Source organism: Zootoca vivipara, chromosome 6 (genome assembly GCF_965207765.1).
Source record: "Zootoca vivipara chromosome 6, rZooViv2.hap1.1, whole genome shotgun sequence".
Classification (NCBI taxonomy): Eukaryota; Metazoa; Chordata; class Lepidosauria; order Squamata; family Lacertidae; genus Zootoca; species Zootoca vivipara.
The window spans coordinates 20,764,978-20,781,872 of NC_142589.1; the positions used below are offsets into that span (position 1 = coordinate 20,764,978).

The 16,895-nt window shown below is 46.5% G+C and overlaps 1 protein-coding gene across 1 annotated transcript; it reads left to right on the forward strand.

The window, feature by feature from the left end:
* Positions 1-5,199: 5,199 nt before the first annotated feature.
* Positions 5,200-15,208, forward strand: LOC118087413 (arylacetamide deacetylase-like 4). The gene is made up of 4 exons (XM_035120029.3): positions 5,200-5,739; positions 9,219-9,429; positions 12,876-12,939; positions 13,567-15,208. The coding sequence occupies exons 1-4, from the start codon at positions 5,563-5,565 to the stop codon at positions 14,336-14,338; spliced, it is 1,224 nt and encodes a 407-aa protein (XP_034975920.2). The 5' UTR covers positions 5,200-5,562; the 3' UTR covers positions 14,339-15,208.
* Positions 15,209-16,895: the final 1,687 nt, after the last annotated feature.

Below are 16,895 nucleotides of genomic sequence, written 5' to 3' on the forward strand. Positions count from 1 at the left end.
ATAAATTTCTCAGCAGTAAACAGCGCTTCTTCCCCTCCTTCTGAAGTATGTCCATAGATTTAAGCCTAATTATCTTCTTTAACCATGGAAATCCCCGCCATGCAGATTAGCGTCCGGGAGTCCTGGCCCTCGTAAGTGCTCAGCCCAAGCTCCCCCCACTCCAAAAACAGTCGGAGTGGGTCTGGGGGCATCGCGGGCCAGCGGCCCCTCTCCGTAACCCCCGGAGAGGGTAGGGGGTTGCCATTTACTCCCCTAGCAACCGCCAAATTCCTTACGAAGGTCAGAGAGATGGAAAACAGGTCCGCCATTCCTGCAGGCGGAAACCGGAACCTGCGGCTCTAAACATCTATCAAAAGGTCTATCAAAACTGAGACCAGCAAATATTAAAGTTACTGGTTATTGTGCAACAAATATTCCAATGCCGGGCGAGATGCATTGCAAGTACAAAAATGCCACATACAACTTGTTCCTTATTGTACTGAAGAAAGTGATACCCATCCTAGGTCTAGTAGCCTGTGGAAAATTAAATGTGGAAAACATGTATTTGCATTACAGGACCATACTGAGCAAGGGCATGAGATTCTTACAGATGAATACCAGGACTTGTTTGTTGGTTAGAGTGCTTGCCAGGTGAACACTCCACCCAGAATAATAAGGCAGTGCCCTCAGCCATGCAGGAAAGTGCTATAATGCTCTTCAAGACAAAACTACAAACTGACATGTTGTTTTCGTTAAAATTTGTATACCGCCCTTCATCCATAGATCTCAGGGCAGTTCACAGGGTAAGAGGACTTGGAAGTAATTAAGAAAATAAATGAACCAACTGACCGGTTGAGACTTGTGGAAAAAGCATAATGGCCACTTGTGTATATGCTTAGATTCAAGAGATCTAGGCAATTGTAAGAGAACTCTTTGAACTGCCAACTATAGGGGAGATAATGATGCAGTTTGCAAATGCACTTTATATATTAATGCCCATTCTCTCACAGCTGTCTTCCACAATCCCTTGAATACTGTTCACTATGGATCCAACAAATGATGCTCAAGCTGCAGAAGTATCACTTAGAGGTGACTTGCACACCAGGGGAAAAAATTTGTTCAGCTTATATAGATATGTTTATTTGTTTCCCTTCCTGTGGCAGATGAAAAATTATAACAACTCAAAGAGGAAACCGAGAAAGACCCATCACTGTAGATCCTGATTTGAGATTCCTCAAATTGCAGGCATGAACGCTCAGTGATAGATGACATTGTCTTCAATCGAAGCGAAGTGGTGATAATCAGTAGCTTCTGTAAAGAAATGTTACAACTAATCTGTGAGAGTCATTGTGGCATTAGGAAATGTAAAAGATGTGCACGAGAGGTGATGTATTAGCCTAGGAAATAGCAGCCATTGTAGGAGGTTGTTCCACCTGCTTAAAGTACAACTCACAGCAACAAGCAGAGCTAGATGATGAATTGGGGCCTACTAGAAGATAGGAACTGACTTATTCACATGGCATTCCAAAGGCTACTTGATAGTCACAGATCTCTCCAAAAAAAAGCACACTGCATGGCAAAGTACCAGCACTTAATCAGTGATTGCCAGCCAACCAGATGCATACCCTCCAACATTTCTCCAAAGAAAATAGGGACGTCCTATTCCATAATAATTACACTCTGGGTGACTTCCAACATATATAAAAACATAATAAAACATTAAACTTTTTTTTTAAAAAAAAACAAAACTTGCCTATACAGGGCTGCTTTCCGGTGTCTTCTAAATGTTGTATAGTTACTTATCTCCTTGACTCGGGGGTCACATAACTCCATACCCTCCAGTGAAAATAGGGACGTCCTACTATACCCTCCAACATTTCTCTGATGGAAATAGGGATGTCCTAAAGAAAAGATGAACATTCCGGTATCAAATAAGAAACCGGAACAGCTTTTGTAAATCCAGGAGTGACCCTGGAAAATAGGGTCTACTTGGAGGGTCTACAGGTGCCTTCTTGACAGCATGAAAGCAAGACATCAGTTCTATGCGCAATATCAGCTCTATGCTTCTGTAGTGGGGAAGGAGAGCAGAGCAACCAATGCACTCCTCTGGTTTCAAAAAGTACATTGGTAGATATGCATATTTGATTCTGACCAAGCTAAACCCCCTAGAGCACAATATATAGCAGGAGGCTTATTTGGGTCAGAACTGAGTACAGTGGTACCTTGGTTGTCGAACGGCTTGGCTCCCAAACAACTGGCTCCCGAATGCCGCAAACCAGGAAGTAAGTGTTCCAGTTTGCGAATGTTTTTTGGAAGCCGAACCTCTGACATGGCTTCCGATTGAGTGTAGGAAGCTCCTGCAGCCAATCAGAAGCCGTGCTTTGGTTTTTTAATGGTTCTGGTGGTCGAAAGGACTCCCGGAACGCATTAAGTTCGACAACCAAGGTATCATTGTATACACTTTTAGAGTTAACGCTAAATACATTACTTCTGGTAAATGTCCTGGGCTTTTTAGACTCGCCTACCCAGGTACCATTTGAAACCAAAGGGGCACATTGGTTGCCAGATGTGAAATATGCAGTATACTGCCTCCGAAAGTGAAGGTAGTACCCTTGTCCAGTAGGCTGCAGTCATTGTCGCTACTAGCCACTCATCCTATTATTTATTTCCGCTTTATCTTTCCCTTTCTCCCCATCAGCCCATTGGTTTAATTTTTGTATGGCTGTATTTTCTTCATTGACAGGATAGGCTTGTTTTGTTTCGGTTTGTTTGCAAAGAAAATCTGTGCATCCTTATTATTAACAGGCTGTTGAAGGATGATTGTTCCAACTATACAGCGATAGAAGGAAAGGTTTAATAAGAGAATATACGGATACTGCAGACTGGAGGAGGACCCCAGAGGATAAACTGTAGGGGGAGCTTTTTGTGCTGCATGGAGGTCCAACTTGGACCCTGAAGTCAAAGTCTCAGGTGGTGTGGGCCTCCCAGATGCATCAGTTAGGACACTGTGGGAAGCAGGATATTATTATTATTATTATTATTATTATTATTATTATTTATACCCCGCCCTCCCCAGTCAAAACTGGGCTCAGGGCGGCTAACACCAATAAAATTACAATAAGACATAAAAAGAAAACAATTAATTAAAATACAGATTAAAATACAATATTAAAATTTAAAATGCAGCCTCATTTTAAGTAGTCCATAAATCCAAACCATGAGGGAGGAAAACAAAGGGGTCAGACTGAATCCAACCCAAAGGCCAGGCGGAACAGCTCTGTCTTGCAGGCACTGCGGAAAGATGACAAATCCCACAGGGCCCTGGTCTCCTGTGAAAGAGCGTTCCACCAAGTTGGGGCCAATACTGAAAAGGTCCTGGCCCTAGTTGAGGCCAATCTAGCCACCTTATGGCTCGGAATATCCAGAATATTGTTGTTTGTGGACCTTAAGGTCCTCCACGGGGCATACCAGGAGAGGCGGTCCCATAGGTACGAGCAGGAGCATAGCCAGGATCAAAATTAGGGGGGGCAAGGGGCGGGGCCAAGGCATGGGGGAAGGGGCCACAGTGGGGCAAGGAAAGCCATGGTCCTAGCGCCCCCTCTCCCCTGCCGATCGCGGAGGGGGAGGAGGGGGTCGGAGCAGCCCGATTTCGGGCTGATCCTGGCGCCCCCTCGCCCCTGCCGATTGCAACCGGCTGGGGCGAGGGGGCACCAGGATCAGCCCGAAATCAAGCTGCTCCGACCCCTAACCTAAAACAAAACTCCGACCTAAAACAAAACAAAAAAACCCATCCTGCTGGAAAAGCTAAATTATCTACATTTGTTTCCGGAAAGTGCAGACAGTGGATCTCAAGAAGGATTAGGGTTGTCAGGCCATGATAATCCCAGACGCTGAGAATTCGGAGCCTAAACTTGAAACCTGAAACCTGGGAGTTGCTGTGGGCAACAGAGGTAGCAGAACTTAACTCCTGCTGCTGCTCTTCACATAACCTGCTCACTTCTGCCACCCTGCACTAGATGCACAGTCACACTCATAACCCCATCTTCCCCTTGAGCCTAGCCCAGTTCTTTTCCTTTCTCTGCACTCCCTTCCACCACTGAGCCCTGGAGTCAGAGGCTAATTGGGAAAAGGGAGGAGGGCAGACTCCCCAGAGTATCTATGCAATAATTTGCAGAGGTGGAGGTTAATTGGGAAAGGAGAGACAGGAGTGGGGCAGGACCATCCCCGCCTTGAGAGTCTATGCAATAATTTGCAGTTGACTCCAGCCAGGCTGAAACTACATGCAGAGTCTACTTGATTTTTTTTATTAAAAAAAATGGCATTATCATCCACTTGGAGAGTCAAGCCCTCCACCTGCTACCCAGAAAGGGACAGGAAAATAGGAGACTTCAGCTCAGTCCTGGAGGTCTGGCAACCCAATGTTCCATAAAACAGAGGAATGGGAGTGGTTGTGGAGTGGACTTTTTCTATTCAAGGGACTGTATTACAAGCATATGGTTTTGAGGGAGCACAGTCCACTTTCTCAGATGCATGGAATGCCACCCTAAATTGGCAAGCATATGAATGTGGCCCTCTTGGCTTCTCTGTGTGGCCCTTGGAACTCTCTCCAGACCACACATCTCACCAGCTCTGTTCCAGGTCCTCCATGAGTGACTGAACTATGTCTCTGTACTGTGGAAATGCCTCTTCCGTTTGTTCGTTTGTTTGTTTGTTTGTTTTCTCTCCACCGCCCTAATATCAGAGGGCGGTTTACAGCATAAAATGTAATCCTTATCTTCTCAAACAAGGTTGCAAGTCCTTGCCTTTCCCCGTAATCTAAATTACCCCTGGAGCTGGTTCTAGCTCAGTTCATGCCAAAAAGTTCATGCCAAAAAGTTCATGCCAAAAAGGCAGGCATAAACTGCTGTTAGCTCCAAAAGGGTGGAGAGATTGCACTGGACCAAAATCATGAAAACAAAGAGGTTTGCTGGGTGCTATAAAACTTGAGGGAGCTAGAGGAGCCTTCCTCAGAGGCAACCTTAGACACAGATCCCCTACCATAGACTTCAACCACATAAAACCAGGTGGGAATTAGGAGAGGATTCTGCCCCTTTGCACCGCTTGCTCCACACCTCCGCATCCATTTTCGCAATCGCCCTTTGCTTTGTAATGCCTTTGAAGTGAGTAACCTGCTTGTGTTTAGCAAGGTGTTCCTGAACCACTTCCATTGGCAGAGAGGCACTGGAATTTGCTCTTGCCCGAAAGAAAGCAACAGCACACGGATCGCAGGACACGTGACCCGGGATCAAAACAGTCATGTTTTCCTAACCTTCCTCAGTTGCCCGTTTCTTCGACAGGGCTTGCACAACCTTAAAAGAACTCTAACGGCTCGTTGGCCAACTTCTATTTTCAGACACTCTTGGGCTTCCTGTGTGTTTGCTGCAACTGGAGCCTAAAAAAAGCCCAGCCACCCTCAGATACTACTACAGTGTTGCAGAGAGTATGCAGCTTATAACACTAGGAAACTGCAGACACCGGAGATAACAAGCATCTGGAACCAGGAAGTAACAAGCAACTGGAGCCACCCAACCAACATTGGAGAACATGCTGCTAAACTTCGACTTTTTTGTGATTCTCCTGCAAATACTGATCATTCCCTTTGCCATGCTGATCACTTGGGCCATTTACTGTGATCTCTCCAAGTCTGAGATTCCTCCTGGCATTGACCAGCCTATGAAGCTTCGGATTCTTAACTGGCTCATGATTCTTTCATCATTCCTGGTAAGTTTTTCGTTGTTGTTGTTTTTAAAACGATGGAACCTTTTTGTTTTTAAATTGCCTCTGTGATTAGGAATATAGCAAGCTGCCTTAGAATCACAGAACTGTAGAGCTGGAAGGGACCCCAAGGGCTATCTAGTCCAACCCCCTGCAATGCAGGAATAGCGAGTCAGACCATTGGACTATTTCGCTTGGTGTGCTCCACATTGACTGGAAGGGTCTCTTCCAGGTTTCAGGCAGGAATCTTTCTCAGCTCTACCTGGAAGTGCCAGGGATTGAACTTGGGACCTCCTGCACGCAAGGGTGATGCTTTAACACTAAGCTATAGTCTGACGAAAGCTCACATCCATTAGGATATCAGGGTTGCATGTTATATGGAACAGGAATTGATGTGGGACTCCAGCTCCCACGAGAGCCAGCCGAGAACATGGGTGCTGAAGCCCAACAACAGCTGGAGGCCTCAAGCCCCCCCATCCCTAATACAGGACAACTATTTTAACTTTTTCTCCCCTCCTCTCATAGCACTAGAACTCATGGACCTCCAAGAAAGCCGAATGTTAGGAGATTCTGGACAGATAAAGGAAAGCACTTCTTCACGCAGTGTATAGTTAAGCTATGAAACTGACTCGCACAGGAGGCAGTGATGGCTACCAACTTGGATGGCTTTAGAATAAGATTAGACAGATTCATTGGAGGATAAGGCTGTCACTGGCTGCTAGCCACAATGGGCTATGCTCTGCCTCCATGGCTGGAGGCAGTAATGCTTCCGACTACCAGTTTCTGGAAACCGCAGGAGGGGAGGATGCTCTTGAATGCTCCTGTGTGTTCAAGTTTCCTTCAGGTCCACCATGGTGAGGCCAAGATGCTGGACTGGATGGGATCTTCTTATGTATGCCTGTTGACCATGTGGCTTTCTGGGCTCCATCAAGGGGGGAAAGGGTGACGTATGAGTTCAAAGAATCGATCTTTCATGATTATACCCTCCGCACAAAGGACCATGGCAGGGACTGTGGAGCAGATGGAAGGTTTGGTTCAGAAAGAAGCTACGGAGGAAACGGCAGCCCTAGCAAGGATTGCAGTGGACCGTCTTGCTTTCCTATGTTGATGGTTCCCTTGAGCCAGAGAGAGAACTACTGATGAAGGAGGTACTGGAGGCAGGAAGAGAGCATGGCTGGAGAGCTGGAAGGTTGGCATAGAAAGACTAGTGGAAAGGAGAGGCTACAGCAGAAGGGGTGTTACAAAGGCCAGCCCTGTTCCATATAGAGAAGCTAACTAGACTCAACAGGGACAATGTCCATAGGACTTAGGGGCCACCCCCAAACATAGCACTTTTTGGAGCAATAGTAGATTATGGTTCATATTGTGTTTTTGCTTCTTCCCTGCTTCTCGTGGGTGCTTTCAGGAACTACAGCCCCAGGAGATATAAGGCTTTCGCCAAAGTACTGACCAGCACAAACAGAGTGCAGCACAGTCCAAACAAACCAAGTTTAAACATAGGGGGACAGTGTGTGTCCACACACCAGAAGTAAGGGAAAGGTCAGTATCACAGGGTGCCATGTAAGGTATAACACACCAAAGCAGAGTAAATAGACTCAGAAACGAGAGACGAGACAGAGACCCGTGTTGCTTCCAGAACTAGGAAGGCATTATATACCCTGGCCTCCTAACAGGAGAAAACAAGAAGAGCCTGCTGGAACAGGCCAATGCTCTAGCATCCTGTACACCCAGATGCCTGCGGGAAACCAACAAGTGGCGTTTGAGCACAAAAGCCTCTGCCGTCCTGCGCTTCCCAGCAACTGGTATTCAGAAGCTTTGCTGCCTCCAGCTGTGGCGACAGAGCATAGCCGTTGACTGATTTATCCTCCATGAATTTGTCTAATCCTCTTTGAGAGCCACCCACTGCTGCTTGCAGGGCAGGAGTATCAGGTAGGCCTGGGCGATGTATTGATGTATGAAGGGCAGGCCGTGAAGGCTGCTTCACCTGGCGGTATATTGCAGGCGAAACCGCCGCCGCTCCTGAGTCCCTCTGCTACCAGTGTCACTTTCAACACTGGACCGCTGGTAGCAGAGGGACTCAGGAGCAGCAGCTGTTTCACCCACAAGCTATGGCTGGGTGAGGCCACCATCATTCTGCCCCTCACACCGCAGAGGGAGGAGCAAGCTGTATCGCCAGGCTGATAAAATCTTGTTCCTCCCTTGGCTTCTTTAAACTGCTCCCACCTGCCAGCTAAGCGAGCCCTGGCGCCTCACATGCAAGCTGGAGAGGCATGGGGCATGCTCAGTTGGGGGGCAGAAGCAGTTTCATGCTCAGCTGGGGGGCAGGAGCCTTCCTGCCCCCATGCTGAGCCTCAGAAAGACGTCCCTAGGTCCCTGCGACACGTGTGATGAGCGTCAGGGACCTGAGGGATTGCTCAACTGGGAGGAGGGAGCCCTCCCAGTCCCCAGCTGAGCCTCGCAAATAAGTTGCACTGTCCCAGCCATAGCTGCCAAGTCTCCCGTTTTCCCCGGGAAATCCCCGTTTTTCCAGCTGTTCCTAGCTGAAAAAATGGATTTTTTTCCCCCGGTTTATTCTGGCGCGACGGCCATTTTGGAACTGGGCGGAGCATGCTCAGAAGCGACTTTTGATGCTGCTCTGCCCAGTTCCAAAATGGCGGCAGCGCTACTTCCGGTCTGCTATTTCCGGCCCGGTCCCTTATTTCTCTGACAGCAACTTGGCAGGTATGGTCCCAGCCCAGGAGGCACTGGGGTGAAAAGTGCCTCACCCCGCACCTCTTGGGCTGGGGCCAATGCAGCTTGTTGTTTCAACCTCGCGGTGTATCACCAGACCACAATGCTTGGCTGGTGATACATCACGATGTTGAAAAACTGACATCTCCCAGCCCTATATCCTCAGACTGTGCGGTGTCTTGTTCATCCTCTGAGGACTCAGAATCTGGCACTCTGCTAGGGCTACACATGACAATGACAGAAATAGGGAATATAATAATAATAATAATAATAATAATAATAATAATAATAATAATACAAAATTTATTTGTATCCCGCCCTCCATGGCCAAAGCCAGGCTTACAGTGGCTAACATCATATAAATAAGACAATATGCATAATACAATATACAATATGCAAATAAAACAACATATTCATTAAAATAATATAAAATATTAGCATTTCAAGATTAAACAGAAATCCACTCCTAACAGTTACAATAAGTAACAGCAGTGGGGCAGAGTGGGAGAACGATAGCAGTTGCTGGAAACCACAGGAGGGGAGAGGGCCCTTGTGCTCAGTTATCTCTTGAGGGCTTCCCAGAAGAGACATCTGGTTGGCCACTATGAGAACAGGATGCTGTGCTAGATGGTGCCATTGGCCTGATCCAGAAAGACTCATAAGAAGAGAATGGAAACATCCAGCACAGGAGGGAACACACTCTTTGGAATTCATATCACCTCCTCTCCTCTCATTGTATTTTTTCTTCCAAACAGGGGAAGATTCTGGAGAATCTACACCTGTGCACTGAGATACACTTCATCCGCTACACCCAAGAAGGAAAGAGAATGGGGGAGGACCCCAAGCTTGACATTAAGGACCTGGTGTTTGAGGACATCCCTGTAAGGGTTTACCAGCCACGGGGCCCAAGAGAAAGAAGAGGCGTCATCTACTTCCATGGAGGAGCTTGGGTGTTCGGCAGCATCAGTAAGGCATCCTGAAAAATCACCCACTTCCACTTGAGGAAGACATGGAGCAGAGGTGTTGATGGGTGTGTGACCTGAGATGGCCAAGGGGCAAATAGAAAGGACTTGAGGGCCTCATTTTGTCCATGGACCCGAGGATCCATAACTCCCTCTCCCTGAAATGCAATCCTTATTAGACAGTCTTCCTTTCATTTATTTCTATTTAGGATGATAGATAATAATAATAACTAATTATTTATTTTTATTCATAATTATATTGTAACATGGGGACAATTTTCAAGGCTAGGGAGGAAATGGTTGAACTTCTCTTTCCCCACATGCTGTGGGAGGGCATTTTTGTATTACCTAAAAAGAAGCTAGTCATGGTTTCTAATAATGAAATACCAGTAAATGTAATACCTAAATCGTCACCAAGATAAATACTGTCTGTGGCATTGAGAAACAACTGAATTTGTCTTGGAGCAAATCTGTTTTTCCTATTTGATTTGTTATTCAGGTCAAAATCAGATCTCTTAAATCTGAGGCTCTGCCCCCACCCCCCTAAAGAATTAGGAATCTTAAAAAAAAAAGCTATAACTTTTATCCTGCAGAAGTGAATGAAACTTGCAGGCAAATTTGCCCTTCTAAAGCCTGAAACTGGATAAACTGCAGGCAAATCCATCCAGGTGTGTGCTTGTTTGTTTGTTTGTTTGTTTGTTTGTTTGCAGTTTTTCTACCAGGAAAGATTTGACCATTTTGGTGTGGTCAGTCAGTCAAAAAACCGGTGACATGAAGTCAAAGAGCAAGGGAGATTTCTCTCCAGTGGAGGAGAAAAGGAGCAGGTGGAAATAATTTTCAACAGGGGAAATGGCTCAACAGGAAAGAAGTTACTCCATTTTGTTGGTTGTTGACGTCAAAAAGTAAACTTAGCCAGGGAATCAGTGGTACATACAGTTGGTTCCATATGTCAACAACATCGTTGTTTATCAGTACCAGTTTGAACTGCTTGTTCTTTAGCAAATAAGATAGAGCTACCTACACAGATTTTTTTTGATTTTTTTTATTTTTAAAACCACAACCTCCCATTTGACTTTAAGCTTTGAGCTGCAACCTTAAGGGACAAAAATCAAGTATGGGGCTCTAGCTCTGGGGCCAACCTCTGATTTGTCTGTTGCAATTTCCTCTCACTTGAGGAAGGATAGAGCAGTTGGGCCAGATGAAATGACAAAGAGTTTTGTAGTAATTGAGGGATGAATGCCGTTCTAGTTGTGTATTTCCGTCCATCTGACTCAGCGTTGGTACCTGTGATGGTTGGTGTCTATTGGGACTGGTACAGTGGAAAGCAGGGAGGCCAACAGTAGCCAAAGCCAATGACAGGCAGACTCAACTAATTCTAGTTTTGTCTCCATTGTCCTCCCCCTCCTCCTCCTTGCAAGGGCAACACTGAGACCAAGAAGGAGAAAGGTGATAACGCCACTGGCTGAGATCAGTCTGAGCATGAGTTTCACACACACACACACTTATGAATGATGGGGAGGGGTCTTCCTGACTTCAGATCCCAGAAGGGCTACAAGTTTTTTTTTGTCTGTTTGTTTCCCCTTCTTCTTAACTTCATTTTTCAGTTTCTAAAAATCCATATAACAGATCATCTCCCTATACCCCTATGCAGCAAGTAACATTCCAGGCATATACGATGTAAATAATGCAGCCAAACATGAAACTTGCAAATAGCTTAGAACAGATTACATCAGTTGCTTATCTTCCTACCCTCCATCTTAACAGATTGTCCTAGAGTGAGCCGGGAATAGCTGGCGGTGAGGAGCTCACCTTGACCTTTACGTAGTTAGGCGGAGTCCCCCAAAGCCCCCAGGCAGCCCCCGAGCAGAATGATGACACAAGACCACGTTCTATGGGATTAAAATTGGCCACAACTTTATTAAAATTCAGATGCAGGGAGACCTTGGCTCAAGCATTGGGTGTATATCCTTCCCAGCCCCCAGCCGGGGATCTGGGTAATTTTAGGGTCATCCAGCATGTGTGGGGGTTGGGCTAGCTCTGGAGAACATATGTTCAAGCAGATAGCCCACCCCCCTCGATCGCCGCCGCTGGAGGGGGAGGGCAATGACAGCCTATTGCGTATGGTCAATGCCTCCCCCCTAGCCCCATTTACAGGAACCCTGTTATCGCCGCCGCAATGGGGGCAGGGGGGCACTGCCCCATGCCCCCCATTTATGTAGATGACTAAAGGATTCCGCCCAAGTCCTGCACCCGCCAAAGTAGTGACAAATTGCTACGGGAAAGGCGAAACCTGCCAATGCAGGGAAATTCCATTCCGGCCCTTCAACAGCAGCCTTGTCGTAGCAGCGCCTGCGTGCGTGTATGCCTGTGCAAGAAAATAACCTGTAATGCAATCATTAATTCTTGGGAGTGGAGGGTGGGGGAGCTCAGGAGCCGTCGACTGCTTCCCGGGAATGACTCTGCTTCAGCCGTGTTCGAGGTAAGGTTACCTCCTCCTACCTGGCCAATCCCTCCGGCAACGCCTCCCCGAGCTGGGTTGGACAGGTAACTGCGTGGGCGGGGACCACCAGTATCCAGCCCGGGAAGGCAGTGCCGGCCTCCGAACTTCCAGGGCTGCCTCAGGGATCCCAGGGGGCTGTGCGCGACCACGCAAAATGCGCCTCCCCTTTTATGTGGGGAACGTTCATTCTAGTGTACAGTGGTACCTCGGATTACAGACGCTTCAGGTTACAGACGCTTCAGGTTACAGACTCCGCTAACCCAGAAATAGTACCTCGGGTTAAGAACTTTACTTCAGGATAAGAACAGAAATTGTGCCGCAGCGGCTCCATTAGCTAAAGTGGTACCTCAGGCATAGCTGCCAAGTTATCCCTTTTTTAAAAGGATTTTCCCTTATGCTGAATAGGCTTCCTCGCGAGAAAAGGGAAAACTTGGCAGCTATGACCTCAGGTTAAGAACATTTTCAGGTTAAGAACGGACCCCCGGAACGAATTAAGTACCACTGTACTGAAAAACGCATAACATACAGTTTGGGGTGGGGGTGGGGTGCGTGGAATGGTCCTTGTGTATCTGAGCACTCTAAGATGGTTTGTTAGTTTCCTCATAAAGGGCTATAAATGAATAATCTTAAAGGGCTCAGGTGCACAAAGACCAAAGGTGAATCAGATTTAGCTCAGTTGGTAGATCATTAAATTCTTAACCTTAGAGTTGTGAGTTCCATGTTGAACAAAAGATAAGATTCCTGCATTGCTGGGGTTGGACTAGATGAGCCCAACTCTACAATTCTATGATTTTGAAACTTTGAAACAAAGAAACAAACATGTTTGTTGCTTTGGTTGTTCTAATTGGAATAATTTGCCTTCATAACACCTGTATTAACCCCAACATTCTGCCAAGATTAGACAGCCTCTAGAACTCTTCTAACATGGCCCATACATCTTGTGTTTCCAGATTCCTATGACCACCTTTGCCGCTACATTGCCAAAGAAAGTGATTCGGTGGTGCTTTCTGTCGGGTAAGTAAACAGACCCTGGGAACTGACTAATAGCGTTATACTGCTGAATTGGCTAAACGCTGCAGCGAAGAAGGGATTCCGCCACTGGCACCTGCCTGGTCACACATTCAGTGGGCAGAATGTAGAGTTCCCAATTGGCATCACTTAATGGTGGAGCCCAGCAGAAGGCTACCTCTTCCCAACTGAAACACACCCAGCCCAATGCAAAGTTAATTTAGATTGCAGTGCCTGATGGGGAAATGGCTATGAGTTTGGGGTTGTATCCTATTCAGAGTAGGCCCATTAATGTTAATGACCATGAGTAACTTAGGCGTTTTAATTGTAATAGGTCTACTCAGAGCAGGACCTAGCTGGCTGCAACCTTTCATTATGAGCAGGCAAACTCGGCCCTCCAGATGTTTTGGGACCACAATTCCCATCATCTCTGACCACTGGTCCTGTTAGCTAGGGATCATGGGACTTGTAGTCCCAAAACAATAGGCTGAGTTTGCCTCTGCCTGATTATGAGCCACATATGGTTGAAATCATGTGAGTTAAATGTGTGTAAGATGTGATCCTATTGTGCTGTTATTTTGGCTTGGTTATTTTGGCCAGATTTGTCTTATATACAAATAAATCATATCCCAGGTATCATTTGGCCCCTGAGGAGAAATATCCATCCCAGTTTAAGGACTGCCTGACTGCCAGCATACATTTTATGAAAACCGCCAAAGACTATGGGGTCGACCCAGCCTGTATCGTCATCAGCGGAGACAGCGTCGGAGGGAATCTTGCCGCCTCTGTCTGCCAAGCATTAGTGACCAGATCTGGCATCCCACGGCCGCTTGCTCAGATTCTGATCTATCCCGGCCTCCAAGCGCTAGATTTCAACCTGCCTTCATACCAGCAAAACCGAGCCGTCCCCATCTTGTACCGGGAGCATGTCGTTGGCGCTGCCTTGCGGTATCTCAATAAGGACTTGTCGGTGTTAGAAAGCGTTATGCAGGGCTGCCATGTTCCCAGAGACATAAGGATGAGATTTGGGAAGTGGATCAGCTCGGAGAACATCCCCAATGAGTTTAAGGTCAGAGGCTACAAACCACCTACGGCCGCTTCCTATGAGGACAACATCTACGAAGTGGTGAAGCAAGCGCTAGAGCCAACTTTCTCTCCGCTCATGGTAGATGACGTTGTGGTCGGCCAGCTTCCAAAAACATGCATTGTAACTTGTGAGTATGATGTTCTACGGGACGATGGCATCCTCTACAAGAAAAGACTGGAGGACAATAGGGTACCGGTCACCTGGTACCACATTGAAAATGGATTTCATGGGGTGATAAGTCTATTTGATGGATTTCTATCCTTTCCTTCTGGGAAAAAGGGGGTAGACAGCATTATAACATTTCTAAAAGACTTGTGAGCATTTTAAAAAATAAAAATAAAAAAAACATTATTTGTATCTCTGACTTCTTTTGATCAACAGCAACTATCTTATTTATCTTTGAGTAGAGATGAAAGGATCTGCTCATTTTGGCTTCTCCCATATTTTTAACTGCACTTCACACCATTTCTGCTTCAGGTGGTGGTTTTAAACAATGGCAGAAGTTATGAGTAACGCAGAGATGAAGGGATACTTTTCTTATTGTAAAACATCCTCTACAGATATTTAAAAATAAGACAGCTCCTGCTTGCAAGCTTGCAACCTTAAAAATGTGATATAAAAGGATAAAGGAATGAGGAGGGAAGAGGAAAGCAAGCATTGGGAGCAGCTGTCTCTTCACTACGCAGTGGATGCAAGAAGGGTTGGTTTCTACACTGGCAGAGGAAGAGGAATGTGGGGGGAGCACACCGCCCCCGGCAGCGTGATCCCGGCAGAGTGCCATAGCTTGCACGAAGTCCATTGCACTGTTACTCCAGGCTAGAAATCGGATCGGTAGGAGCACTTGAGATGTGGTCTGAAGGGAAAGAGAAATAAAAAATACCAGCCTCCAGGAAAACCAGTTATGCTATGAGCAAGGGTAAGAGGGTAACTAACCCATTAACCAGAGGCCTTGGAAAAGGTGAGAAAGTGGTGCAACCTCAAGTTATGGACGTAATACTAGGGAGAGGGGCCTTACAGACAGGGGTTGATGATTCTCACGTGAGAAGCCAGATCAATAAATAACCGGGTATAAAATACACTTCCGTGTTGAAGAGAAATATTTCAGGTAATGTCTGAATGTAAGATAAAGAAGGGTAGTGATTAATGGATATCCATGAGGTTATACATATATGCACAATATATAATAAACGTTCTAGAATCAGATTAATAGGATAAAGTACTTAAATAATACTCGTATGGTGAATAATAATATGTACAGAAAGCAATTATGTATTATGTATAATATATAGTTACTAGTATATATAAGGATATATACTGCAGGCAGCGCACCCACCTGCTCTCCACCCCACCCCCCAGTGCTGGAGCATGAAGCTCCGCCACTGGGTTTATACTCTGCCATGATGTTTTTCTGGGAAGAAGAGGCTCAGCTGCTCACCTCCGGTCCAAAGAAACTTTTGGACAGTCTTGCTGCCATGGGCAGGGGCGTAGGAAGGGAGGGGCGATAGGGGCGCTCCGCCCATGGGCAGCGTGATCCTGAGGGGACCATCATGGCTGCACCCCCCGAGCTGGGCACTCCGCCCCCACAGGCAGTGGTCCCTGCCCCCAGAACGCGCGCCCCGCCCCTACGTGGGGCGCGCCATGCCCCAGAACACGCGCTAGCCCCGCCCCTGTCTGCTCTCCACCCCTGGTGCCGGAGAATGAAGCTCCGCCACTGGCCACGGGCAATATGTGAATGTGTCTTTTAATGAACCAAATGAAAGATTTTGAATCATGGGGATGGGGAGCGTATGTGTATGAATTTGGCAGCACTTGGTTTATTTCTGGCTGTTGTTTTACAAATTATGAATGCCATAGTACTTTGTGGATCCTATAATTTGACTTGTTGCAATTGTGCTGTTTAGCTTATTTTTTTGTTGTTGTTTCATCGACGGTGCTCTATGGGTGGCAATTGCCTTACTCATGCCGTTAATTGTTCTGTATGATTTGTGCTGCATTTGTGTTGTTCTTGTTATTTATTGTTTGTAAGCTGCTTTGTGATTCATTGGAATGAGAAGCAGCATAAGAAATAAACAACTAAAAGAAATCAGTGCCCCTGGGTCACAAGGCTGTTGGTAGCAGGGCCCAGAATATGTCTCTCTGAATTTCAGCAGCCCTGGGGAACTCTTATGCTATGATAAGACTTCTTAAGAGAACTTATGGAGTGGTTTACTAAACACACATATAGGGGACAGGACTGTGCCCACCAGTCTCCCCCTCCTTCAACACACATTTGTGCCAGTGGCGGACTTTGTTCTTTAAAATTTCAGCAGCACCTTGTGCAAAGCTAAAATTCAGCACCCCCATTGCCTCTCGTCTTCTGTTCTGCTCCCTTCACTGCATTATAGTTTTGAAGCCCTGCAGCGCCCTCTAGTGTTGGCTCCCAGTGCAGCAGAGCCAGTCGCACCAAAATCGGCTTCTGTTTGTGCATACTTTCTTTTTTTAAAAAAAACCCTACACACATTCTGAAAGTACTGAGGGCTTGACCAGTGATTGTGATCCTGTCTTCCTACACACAGAGAGAGAGAGAAATAGAGAGAGAGTTTAGTTTCAGAAAATGATTGTGTAGCCTCTGATCCTTGGTTCAAAACCCACCCACAACTCCCAATTTGTTGCAAGGACCAAAGTAGTTGCTTGTGCTTTTGTACATTTCAAGCATTGCAAAAAGTTGATGAGGTGAGGCTTGGAGCTGTACCAGTTCTTCTTCAACAAGGCATCCTTCATGACAGGAGTGGGCAACCTGAACTCCAACTCCCATCAGTCCCAACTAGCAGGGGCAAAACTAGGCTTTATTTCACAGGAGTCAAAGAGCCAGTTTGGCACGCACCCACCCCACGCG